We start from the raw sequence: 12,425 nt of genomic DNA, 5'->3' as shown, positions 1-12,425 counted from the left end.
ACCAAAATTGTGATTTATCACTGATGGCCACCTACCTTACCTGCTACCCCAATTAAGCATTCGATTAAGTTTTTCGACTTGTCGCCGGGCGCGCTAATAGAAAATACTCTCACGCTAGGCCCAATCATAATTAATCAGGGAGGGGTTTTCCGATCATTGCCGAAAATAATCGAGAGGAATTAATAAAACTAGAAGACAGCAGTGGAAAATGAGGAGTAGTGACCGGAACGACCAGACTGAACAGACGTTCAGGACAGAGTCAGTAGGATCGGGCAAACATCCAGACGCCCAAAGTTACAACCGGGAAGTACCGAGCCGGGAGGACCAAGTAACCACCAGGACAACTACACGGAATCGGACAATTACACGGACCAGGACAATTACCAGACCAGGACAACTAATACGGGACAATCGACGGTGTAAGAATTCAACATAAATCGTAATAAGTAATTTATCGAATATTCCCAGAATATTTATTAATTAAATACGCAGTTATACGTCGTGTCCGCGAAGTATTGTCGTGTCTATTTTCGTGTAATATTCAATCGAAAACCGGTCTCAATATAATTAGCTTTGTTATTTCCAGGCAGGTTGTATAAAGCATCGCCGGAAAATTCTTCTGGAATTTTCCAGGCAGGTTGTGTAAGGCATTCGCCGGAAAAGCAATTGCAATCTAGTCAAAATTATCTAGTCACTAATAATAGGATAAATTAAATTAATTTAAGTAATTAAATAAAATCAAATAAATAAAATACAAACGTTAAAGGTATCGTGAAGTATAACGTGTTCAAGTTTTGAGTATTGAATATAGAGTCGGTGAATTGAATGTTAAGCGGTAAAATAAAAATAAATCCTAAAACCGTCTTAACAAAATTATTGATTAAATTGGTAAAGCAAGTAGTAGTGGTTATAAGAAATAATGAATGTTAATTGACTAGTGATTTTAAAGTGAAGTAATTAATTATATGGGAATAAATTTTAGTCGGAAAATAGGTAATGAAATTTTATATTGTAAAGTGTGTGAGTATGGAAAGTGTAGTTATAGAATTTGGTAATAATTGAATAAGTGTAATCACGTAGAGGGTCAAGGTGACCGCGTGAAATAGTTATTAAGGTTTCGTAATCACGTAGAGGGTCCAGGGGACCGCGTGAATTAATTAATTAAGGTTTTATATCGCGTAGAGGGTCCAGGGGACCGCGTGGGAAAATATTAGCCACGTAGAGGGTCTTGTTGGCCGCGTGGAAAATAGTTAAGAAAAGTTGTGTGTGTATTATAAGTCCAGGGGACTTAGTGTGAGTGTGTGTGTAGCATAGCCAAAGGTAGTGGCTTAATTAAGAGTTTATTAATTATTGTTTTAAGATAGTCAAAGGTAGTTGACATTAGGTAATAAAGTCTATAGGTAATAAGGTTTAATAAGGTAATAAACGGTTATAAGGTTTATAAGATAAAGGTTTAAATAAATATTGTCAAGGTTGAATAAATAAAGGGTAAAATTGTTAATTGTGAAATAAATTAATTAATTGTAAATTATCCTTCCTCTTCCTTCTCTTACAAATCAATTTTACACCGACCCTGATGATCCAAGATCCGGCTCTGGGAGGCCGTTATTACTTCCAGTGGCGCCCTTAGTAAGGACGACCAGAGTAGCAGCTTAGCCCTGTTATAGAATGTTTTTGGAATATTCCATGAATTTGATTTTTTCTTGTAGGTAAAAGTCATTGTATTCTATTTGCGAAATATTAATTTTTTCTTCTAAGTTGCTATGCTGACTTGGAATGATATCGTTTGAACTCATTCATCTTTAGAACGAGGATCCTAATAGTAAATACTGATATTAGTTACCATATTAGTAAATCAGTCATAACAATAGTTGTGTTTAATTCTCGTAAACAAATAATCCAACATCAAATAGTAAGTGTGTGGTCGAACTAAGCTTCAGTTGAACTTCAGAAGCTGAACTTGGTAAAATGCATATTTTATTTATACATGGAGAGGAAAATATGGGAATTTATCTTTTACATTTAGATTTTGTCTTATACTGATATTGGCTTCGTCTGGCTTAGCTTTACTAATCAGTCTAAGTATGCTATACATTTCTATGTGTTGTGTATAATCATGTGCAATATTCATAGAGACGTTACAGCGCATGCGCCATAGTTTACTCTCCAAAAGAAAAGGGGCATTCGATGTCATAATTTCCAGAAACTGCATCAAGTCGACATATGGGTATATATTAGGGTGGTCCGTTTGGAACGACTATTTTTTTTTTTTCGCTCCCACTGAAAAATATTGTTGTAGACATTGAAAAAAAAATTCTCTGAAAGTTTTTGCTCTTAATTTTAATTCTAAGTACTTTACATTTGATTTTGAAATTTTCCCATTTAAAATACATAGGAAAGTTGGGATTTTTTTTTTAATTCTCTATAACTCAGCCGCATTTTAAGTTATCGGGTCGCCGTTTGCGGCATTTTTTAGGTAATTTGATACTCTTCAAAAGTTTCCTTGATAGTTTTACTCTGACTTTAATTGTTTTTTCTGTATCGGTTCTGAAAATAATTTTTTTAATAATAATTTGGGTTTTTAGTTGAAATTCACTAAATAACGAAATTTACAGAAAAAGTGCAGATAACGATTTTTTAGGAAATTTTATTCGCTACAAAAAAGGTCCTCTTAGTTAAGTAGCTCAAGTTCTCCGTTCACATGATATAGGGATTTTAGTAATTTTGTAAATAAAATATTTGTCAAAAAATTCCACCAAATGCTATTTCATTTCAATTTTAAATCAATAAATAATTTTCCTTTCATTAATTTAATCCAGTCATTAAAATCAAAAGGGGTCAAATTGATGAACTTCGGAAAAATTTTTGACAAATATTTTATTTACAAAATTACTAAAATCCCTATATCACGTGAACGGAGAACTTAAGCTACTTAACTAAGAGGACCTTTTTTGTAGCGAATAAAATTTCGTAAAAAATCGTTATCTGCACTTTTTCTGTAAATTTCGTTATCTAGTGAATATCAACTAAAAACCCAAATTATTATTAAAAAAATTATTTTCAGAACCGATACAGAAAAAACAATTAAAGTCAGAGTAAAACTATTAAGGAAACTTTTGAAGAGTATCAAATTACCTAAAAAATGCCACAAACGGCGACCCGATAACTTAAAATGCGGCTGAGTTATAGAGAATTAAAAAAAAAATCCCAACTTTCCTATGTATTTTAAATGGGAAAATGTCAAAATCAAATGTAAAGTACTTAGAATTAAAATTAAGAGCTAAAACTTTCAGAGAATTTTTTTTTCAATGTCTACAACAATATTTTTCAGTGGGAGCGAGAAAAAAAAAATAGTCGTTCCAAACGGACCACCCTAGTATATATACCCATACACTTTATCAAACTAATTCAAAACTACCTAACTAATAGATCATTCCAAGTAATAATTAATGATACTCCCTCGCTAAAACAAAATATAGCTGCAGGAGTGCCTCAGGGCTCAATATTAGGACCGATTCTATTCTTATATTACATAAACGATTTATATAGAGAAGATGAAACACAAACTACCCTATTTGCCAATAATACAGCACTATTCACTGCTTCCTGGTATAAAAAACAAGCCATCAAACTCATTCAGAGGAGACTGGATAAACTACTCGCATATTACGATATATGGAAAATCAGGATCAACGCTGCCAAAACGGAGTTGATTCTATTTTCTCATAGAAAAAAACTTCATTAATATTAATAAAGAAAAAATTGAGCCAAATAATAGTGCTAAGTATCTTGGTGTAATTTTAGATAATAAGTTAACGTATTCTAAACACATACAAAAAACATGTATTAAAGCAAACCAAATAAAAGGAATCCTATCTCCCCTATTATGTAAGAAAAGTAAATTAAGTGTCCATAATAAGCTTACACTTTATAAAATGATGATAAAACCTATATTACACCACGCTGCACCAATGCGGAACAATACATTTAAATCTAATATTAAAAAAATAATAACACTTGCAAACAAAACGCTCCGAATAATCAGTAACGCGGATCCCACAACCACTAATAGAGAAATACGAGATCAACTCAATATTAATCAAATTAGTAGTGATATATATACACAAACTGAACTATTTTACAGACAGAGAACACAACATTTAAACATACTTTCAGATATTGGCGTATACAATCACACTAATGCATCATTTAAAATTAAATATAAATTACCTCATAACTTAATATTCTAACTCTTGTAAATACTTTGTATAGTAGCTTTAAGTTTTAATGTTAAGAATAGGCTAAGATTAGTTGTTGAGATTCAAAAATGATAAAGTGTTTTTTTTTTCAAATTTTTCCACAAATAAAAAGTACAAACTACAAGTATAAAACAAAATATAAACGAAACTTATATATTAATTTTTGTAAAAGTCTTAAATAAGATAACAGCAGAACTAACAGCTTTTTGTATTCAACTTAATCAGAAATAGAGAGAATTTTGAAACTGAAAAAAATAATTTCCAGGAAATTTCAACTCTTCCGTAGACTACCTGCCCAAGTTAATGGGATTCGACTGTAGTTATGGATAGTTTTGTTAATGGGTTTGTTCTCAGAATAACTCTCACATTTTCAAATAAAATTTATAAGTAGAACATTAGGACTCTCTAAACATGAATTAGTAAAAATAAGTGAATATTCATTAATTTGAAGTGCAAATCGAACCAATAATTCCAAAAAGTGGTTAGATTGGTACTCTGAATTAGTGAATGTTCACTTATTTTCACTAATTCATGTTTAGAGAGTAAGCTTGTGTTTTAATAGAGGATGGATGATTTTATTGGGATTTATTATGTATAGTAAAGCTTGAAGAACTTCAAACGTATGAGAAATTTGGTGGCCCTGAAAAGGGCCGTTTTGTTTATTGATCGAAGCAGCAGATAAATGAATTAACCTCCAAAACCGTAAAGAGTACGTCCTTGACGTTTCAGAGCGTAGACAACGTCCATAGCGGTAACGGTCTTTCGTTTGGCGTGTTCGGTGTAGGTAACTGCGTCACGAATGACGTTTTCAAGGAAGACCTTGAGAACTCCACGGGTTTCTTCGTAGATGAGTCCAGAAATACGTTTGACTCCACCACGACGAGCCAGACGACGGATAGCTGGTTTAGTGATACCTTGGATGTTATCACGCAAAACTTTACGATGGCGCTTGGCTCCTCCTTTTCCCAAACCTTTTCCTCCCTTACCACGACCAGTCATGATTACAAGTTAACTTTTAGAGAAGTGAACACTTGAACAATTAGACTGAGAATGCTCCAGAATTAGTTTGTGCCTCTTTTTAAAGATATTCTTAGATTTACTCCCACCGCTTGAATTAGACGAATCAGAGTCGCGGTACATTTGTCTCCCACTCTCAGAAATAAACCAATCGAAGTGATGCTAAATTACCCCTTCCACGCGCCATCTGCTCTGCGAGTTAACAAAAAGGTGATTTTCGGCTCCGAAAACTCATTCCGCTCTAAGTTTTTGAACGTAACACTACGTTTATTCGGAGATTAACTAGCTTATCATGGCTCGTACTAAGCAAACCGCTCGTAAGTCAACTGGTGGAAAGGCTCCACGCAAACAACTGGCTACCAAAGCCGCCCGTAAGAGCGCGCCAGCCACTGGTGGAGTCAAGAAACCACATCGTTACCGTCCCGGAACAGTCGCTCTCCGTGAGATCCGTCGTTACCAGAAGAGCACTGAGCTCCTCATCCGTAAACTACCATTTCAACGTTTAGTTCGTGAAATCGCTCAGGATTTCAAAACTGACTTAAGATTCCAGAGCTCTGCTGTAATGGCCCTCCAGGAAGCCAGCGAAGCCTACCTCGTTGGTCTTTTTGAAGATACCAACCTCTGTGCCATCCACGCCAAGCGTGTTACCATCATGCCCAAGGACATCCAGTTGGCTCGTCGTATCCGAGGAGAACGTGCTTAAATTTTTTCAACATCAGAAACCAATAAACCAAACGGCCCTTTTCAGGGCCATCAAATTTTTCATACTAAGAAAACTCAAGAAATCATTTATTTATAATGTAACGGGGTAAAAACTTAAATTTTCAAATTTAAATCAACCTGATTTCCCGCGGTTGATTAATTACCCTAAATACCCCATATGCGTTACTATTTCATCGACTTATCGCCGGGCGCGCTAATTTAAGGGGCTCGTCCCCAAGATCCAATTAGAAAATAAGTTGGAGTGGTGGATTTTCCGATAAGGGCCGAAAATACAAACGGGAAGCGTCGAGTCAGTACAATACGAATAGGGGAGATAGTAAGGATTAGACAAAAGGTGATTCGAGCCGTCGGATTTTTATACCTACCCGATCTGACTGCTTGTTAAGTGGCAAATGTTTCGATCTCTGTATAATACCTAATCTAACCTTCCAGTTTTACTTATAGAAATTTCAACGTGGCATTCATGATTGCGTGTGAGGTAAGCCGATAAAATTCGCTTAAAGATGCTTTATACTAGAATTTTTAGTGTTCAAAACTTTGTAGCGTTTTTTCCACAACTCACGTTTTCAAAGTTGGTGCCCCTCATAACTTCAAAACTACTGCACCGATCCTTTCGGAATTTTGAACACTATTTCTGTACATAATTTACGAGGTAACGCTGGAGAGATTTTTTAAAATTTATTAATAATTTTTATTTTTTTAATATGAAAATAAGCCAATTTTCTAAAAAAAAATCGCGTTTTTCCCCTTTAGTTTTCCAAAAAAGTGAAATTTTGACAAACCCTCCTAGAATTACTTGGGAAAAACTATTATCTAATGAATAAACTTTGATTTCAAGTGATCTAGCACAAAGTTATGAAGGGGCACCGCTCTCCTACTTTTTTCCGAGGCACGTCCGAGTAATTGCTGCCATTGCTGTATTTTCTAATATTTCTTTGTGAAAATTTCATACAATATTCTTCAAACGTAATACTTTAATGTACCATTGGTTTGAATAAAGAGATTTTAACGGTGTCGTTACAAAAAAAAATTCACAAAAAGATGTCTTTCTTTGTACGAATGAACCTTACCCTACTCTTAAGTTGTTTGTGATACCATTAAAATTATGGTTATTGTGTCTTTAAAACTTGGCGCCTCATTATGAACAAGATAGTTTTTAACGTTTTGAAAAATTTGGTGGCCCTGAAAAGGGCCGTTTTGTTTATTAGAAAAGTGGATAGTAATTTAGGAACTGCTTTTTTCGGTCTTTTTGGGCAACAAGACAGCTTGGATATTGGGCAGAACTCCACCTTGGGCGATGGTAACTCCAGAAAGAAGTTTGTTCAACTCTTCATCGTTACGGATGGCCAGCTGAAGATGACGTGGGATGATACGAGTCTTCTTGTTATCACGAGCAGCGTTACCTGCCAACTCAAGTACTTCAGCAGCGAGGTATTCCATAACAGCTGCTAAGTACACTGGAGCACCAGCTCCGACACGTTCTGCGTAGTTGCCTTTGCGCAACATACGATGGATACGACCCACTGGGAACTGAAGTCCAGCACGACTTGAACGGGTCTTTGACTTTCCCTTTACTTTACCACCTTTACCGCGACCAGACATGATTGTAAGTTAGAGTGAACGGAACACGTAATTTACTCAAATGCGTCAGAGACAAATTGTGCTTTTCGCAGCTAAAGTCACTGTATTTCCCAACTTTACGTCGGTTACTGCGAGCCAGTCACAGTGTAGGAATTATCCCCTCCAGTAATACTGCTTTTCAATTCGGTCGCAGGTTCCGATGCAATTCATATTGTTATTATTTTTTATCGGTTACTGCGAGCCACTCACAATCTGAGAAATATACCCCTCCACAAATCTGACGATTTCATTGGATCGCAGATTCCAGAAGGATTACTATTGTTATTGTCCCTTGTCGGTACCTGCGATCCAATAGGATTACGCGTATCCCCTCCACCCGATGGTATGCAATATCATTGGTTCGCTCACACGAGTGCGTCAGCTCTTAAAAAAGAAACCAAAGGTTGGCAAATTCACATTTTGACTCCAGTCTTGTACTAGGGTTAAATCAGTTATCATCATGCCTCCTAAAACAAGCGGTAAAGCTGTGAAAAAGTCGGGCAAGGCTCAAAAGAACATCACCAAGTCCGACAAAAAAGGACGTAAGAAGAAGAGGAAGGAAAGTTACGCCATCTACATCTACAAAGTTTTGAAACAAGTTCATCCTGATACTGGAGTCTCCAGTAAAGCCATGAGTATCATGAACAGTTTCGTCAACGACATCTTTGAACGTATTGCGGCTGAAGCTTCCAGACTCGCGCATTACAACAAGCGTTCTACCATCACATCCCGGGAGATTCAAACTGCAGTCCGTCTACTATTACCCGGTGAATTGGCCAAGCACGCAGTCAGTGAAGGAACCAAAGCTGTCACTAAATACACTAGCTCCAAGTAAACTTTCCAATCCCTCAATAAACCAAACGGCCCTTTTCAGGGCCACCAAATTTTTCAAAACGTATAAATGCTTATCAAGTTGATTATTCCCGAGTAAATACCTTAATAAAAAAATTTTCATGCAACATTTCGCTACATAAGACAATTTTAACCTATGCTTCAAACGTTACACGTATTCGATATGAACTTAGCTATAGTATTTATCTATTCTGCTAAAAATTTTCATATCACCAATTTCTAACCTAAACTAATAACTGGGCCGTCAATTATGTAACCAATGCTACTTGAGGAGTTTCTGAGACTCATTTTTAAATCGGTATGGAACAAAAATTGAAATCCTATAAAAGCCAAATAAACCAGACGTTTACTTCATTAAAATGGTCATTTAAATTGTTAACCCAATTCCAATTATTTGATTGATTTTTTAGATATTTCTCTAAAACTAATATTTCTTATAAGATATATCTGTACATCACGGAAACAACTTATCGGTAGCAGCTACCGATTGGCAATCGCTAGGTGTTAGCGATTATTTCGGTAGCTGTTACAGATTAATTTTGCTACATACTATGGAAACTATTCCCATAATGCATAGCAAAAGTTCCCATAATTTTCTTTCCGTGCATATGAACATAGTAATAAATCCTGTTATTCCCTCATTAAAAGAAGTGATTTAAAACGATAAGAGAAAAAAAAATTTTAAATACTTTTTAATGCTTTTGAATACTTTTGAATCGCTCTTCTTATGAAAACTTAACATTACAAATCGTTTTAAATCGCTTCTTTTAATAAGGCTTATAGGAATTTTTCCTATTGTGTTAAATAGGAACAATTCGAAAATCCATACAGGAAAATACGACGGGGCCAGATATGGACCACGCTTGGCGCAATGCTGTCGATCTCTGGCCCATGCTTGTAAACCCGCTTTGGCCCAGCTTTGGCAAAAGTCTGGGATGATAACAGGGTGCCAGGCTTGGTTGTTACCAATGGCCCAGGCATCATTGCCAAGGCTGGCCCATGCGTGGTGGCCATAACTGAGCCATGCTTGTTTGCCAGACCTGGCCCATGCTTGCTTGCCAGACTTGGCCCATGTATCGAAAAAATAAATAAATTTAATTTAAAAAAAAATTTATTATTATTATCCTAATAGAGTTTGTGATCATTAACGTTTAAACTATTTAAGTGACGTAAATGACGTGAAAAAACTCGGTGAAAATTCTGCTGGGCTCTGGGCTCGAACTGCCGTTCTTCTGATCGCTAGGTTTGAACGGTAGCTACTGGATGAACCTACTAATGTTGAACCGAAACTTTTATATGTTGTACTTATTCATTTTACTACAACCACTTGGTTTTATGAAATTTAAAGAGCAATTAAATAAAGATTTTCGATTAAGAAAAAAACATAATAATTTCGTATTAGAGAGGGCGCTTGACCTGCAAAGTGGATAAACGTGCTTTTATAGTTGCTGCTGAAAAACCTAACTTTTGAAGTGATAGTAGTTTCAATAATTAACAGGAGTGATACTGAATAATGAAGTTAAGTGGGCCATAACAATAATACGAGTAAAAACATAATTTGAACTGCAAGAATAAGTAAAACAATAAAGGTCAATCAATTGAACACAAAGGAGGTTAGTTTCTTTTTCTTTCTCTCTCTGTCTTGGGCAAAGGAAAGAATGGTGGAGAATGAAGGAACAGGACACAGTAGTATTAACGGGCACACACAGATGGCGGATGGAAACAACAACACAGCTAAGATCAGCAATGACACTCCAAAAAGTAAGAGAGGTAGAAAGCCAAAACCTGAAAGCTGGCTACGAAACAACAATAACAGACCCCTGACTCCATATTTTACAAGGAGAGCTGCCAGCTTTGATAATGCAATTTACAGGAAGGAAGAATTCACTGAATGTGAGAAGCTAGGGGAGGATGTGACAGTTGATCTAAGTAAGGACAAAAGTGGCATTACGAATGAAGATGAGTACGGAGATGGTAGTAATGACAGCCTAACAATACTTCCCGAGATGACAAGTACACCAAAACAAAAAAATTTGGAGGAAACTGAAGAGAGCAAAGAATCAAATCTTTCAGAGCCGAATAACACGATTAGAAGAATGGATGATGCGAGAGCACGGCATAATGTGTGCATGAACTGCACTAAAATGCAGGAACTTATCCAGAACATAAAAGTGGAGAACAACAAACTAAAAATATGGATTATGAGATCACTCAATGATTTTAGAAAAGAGATCCAAGAAGGCATGGCAACAAAAAGCGATGATATTGCTCGGGAGGCTGAAAATCCCCAATCTAACACACGACCACTTTGTCAAGACGCACAAACGCTCTTGCGGAGTCTAGAGCCACTAAAAAACCTACAGGTTACAAGAGAAGGTGCACATACTACCCCCGAGGATCTAAGTATTGTGGGTGATAGGAGTCTAGAGGAAACAATTCATGCTCCTAAAAGTAAAAGCTCCTGTAATGGAAAAGAGAATAGACATAGGCCAGTGTCAGAAAGCATGACAGGTACACAACAGAATAATCAAGAGCCCGCAAACAACACAGTCAGCAGGAAGCAGAATAGGAATAAGAAAACGTATGGGACAGTCCACTTTGACAAGCCGGTAAGAAAACCAGAAAGGCTCAGACATGATGAAATGGAGAGTGAACGATGCGTCAGGCAAGCTAGGAGGAATAACATTGTAGTTAGAGGAAACCTGCAGGACAACTGGAATAATACAATGACAGCAGGTAAATATCTGAAAAATGCCTTCAACATCAACCCGGGAATCAAAGCAATCAAAAGAATAGGTAACAAAACACTTGTTACATTAGGCTCGATTGACGTCAAGAAAGTCATCATGGCCCAAAGGTCAAAGCTGAAAGGTTCAGACATATGGGTTGATGATAATTATACCCCACGAGAGGCCGCAATACAACGATGGATTGAACAAGAAGCTGAGTATGAACGACAAAGTGGAAAAGAAGCAACAACTAAATATATGAAGTTGTGGACTCAAGGAACTTGGTGGAGATGGAATGATCTAAGAGGGGATTTGGTAACAATGCCCTTTCGGATCAGTGCATAGTAAAAAAAGTGATTTGAAGGTCCTCCTCTGGAATGTCACTGGAATTAAAAATGTGAAGGAAGCTTGGAAAGATCTGGAGGAGGCGGATATTGTAATATTACAGGAAACGTGGTTAACTGATAAACAGGAAGGTAAAGCTATAAACAGACGAAGCAAAAAGTTCAAATGGTGGTCGAAACCAGCTGTAAAAAACAGAGGAACCAGAGGGCGTGTGAGTGGAGGGCAGCTAGTGGGGATTCAGCAGAATATGAAGGGTGATTGGACTGTGAAAGAATAAAGATTTGGTCTAATCATCACAGCAAAGACTCACCGCATTATAACCTTGTATAACAATGTAGGAATAAAAAAAGTGATTCCATTTCTAACGACTGAAATAGATAAAGGAATTAATGAAAGCTCGATCATCACAATAATTGGAGACTGCAATGCGAGGGTCGGAGAAAGCCCTGGATACTGTTTCAGTGACTGGGAAGGTGTGAGGAAGAATAGTAGAGTTTCTCAAGATAAAACGATTAATAGTGAAGGACACATGTTAATTAATATGTGCGAAGAACTAGGTATAAGCATAGCAAATGGATCTGTAAGCGGCGATGAGTCGGGTAAGGTAACTTTTGTAGGGGATAAGGATGAATCATGTGCGTCTGTGCTGGATCTCGTGCTATGTGTAGGGGCGCAAAGCCTCCAAAGAGTCAAAAAAATATCAGTCGGCATCAGACCCGAGTCAGATCATTTACCGATAACAGTGGTTCTAGGTACAGATCTGGACCAACCTCCAGGTGAACAAAGGCCGTCTCAGAATAGTACAGAGAAGTTCTGTAAAAAGAAAGATATACTATGCTGGAACTCAGAAAAAGCAGCAGAATATATTGAAACCTTAGCG

General features: G+C 36.6%; 4 protein-coding genes across 4 annotated transcripts; 2 read left to right on the top strand and 2 right to left on the bottom strand.

Annotated features, from left to right (window-relative positions):
* Positions 1-4,946: 4,946 nt before the first annotated feature.
* Positions 4,947-5,261, bottom strand: LOC130666077 (histone H4). The gene has a single exon (XM_057466732.1). It carries the CDS (start codon positions 5,256-5,258, stop codon positions 4,947-4,949), a length of 312 nt encoding a protein of 103 aa, XP_057322715.1. The 5' UTR covers positions 5,259-5,261.
* Positions 5,262-5,557: 296 nt separating this feature from the next.
* On the top strand, positions 5,558-6,075 carry LOC130666073 (histone H3). Its single transcript, XM_057466728.1, has one exon. It carries the CDS (start codon positions 5,569-5,571, stop codon positions 5,977-5,979), a length of 411 nt encoding a protein of 136 aa, XP_057322711.1. The 5' UTR covers positions 5,558-5,568; the 3' UTR covers positions 5,980-6,075.
* A 1,148-nt stretch (positions 6,076-7,223) lies between these two features.
* On the bottom strand, positions 7,224-7,634 carry LOC130664614 (histone H2A). Its single transcript, XM_057464607.1, has one exon. It carries the CDS (start codon positions 7,599-7,601, stop codon positions 7,224-7,226), a length of 378 nt encoding a protein of 125 aa, XP_057320590.1. The 5' UTR covers positions 7,602-7,634.
* Positions 7,635-8,079: 445 nt separating this feature from the next.
* Positions 8,080-8,847, top strand: LOC130664615 (histone H2B). The gene has a single exon (XM_057464608.1). The coding sequence runs from the start codon at positions 8,080-8,082 to the stop codon at positions 8,452-8,454; it is 375 nt and encodes a 124-aa protein (XP_057320591.1). The 3' UTR covers positions 8,455-8,847.
* The last annotated feature ends 3,578 nt before the right edge of the window (positions 8,848-12,425 follow it).

Source organism: Microplitis mediator, chromosome 3, assembly GCF_029852145.1.
Source record: "Microplitis mediator isolate UGA2020A chromosome 3, iyMicMedi2.1, whole genome shotgun sequence".
Taxonomy (NCBI): domain Eukaryota; kingdom Metazoa; phylum Arthropoda; class Insecta; order Hymenoptera; family Braconidae; genus Microplitis; species Microplitis mediator.
Note: the sequence above shows the minus strand (reverse complement) of the source record. Positions and strands in the feature narration are given on the sequence as shown.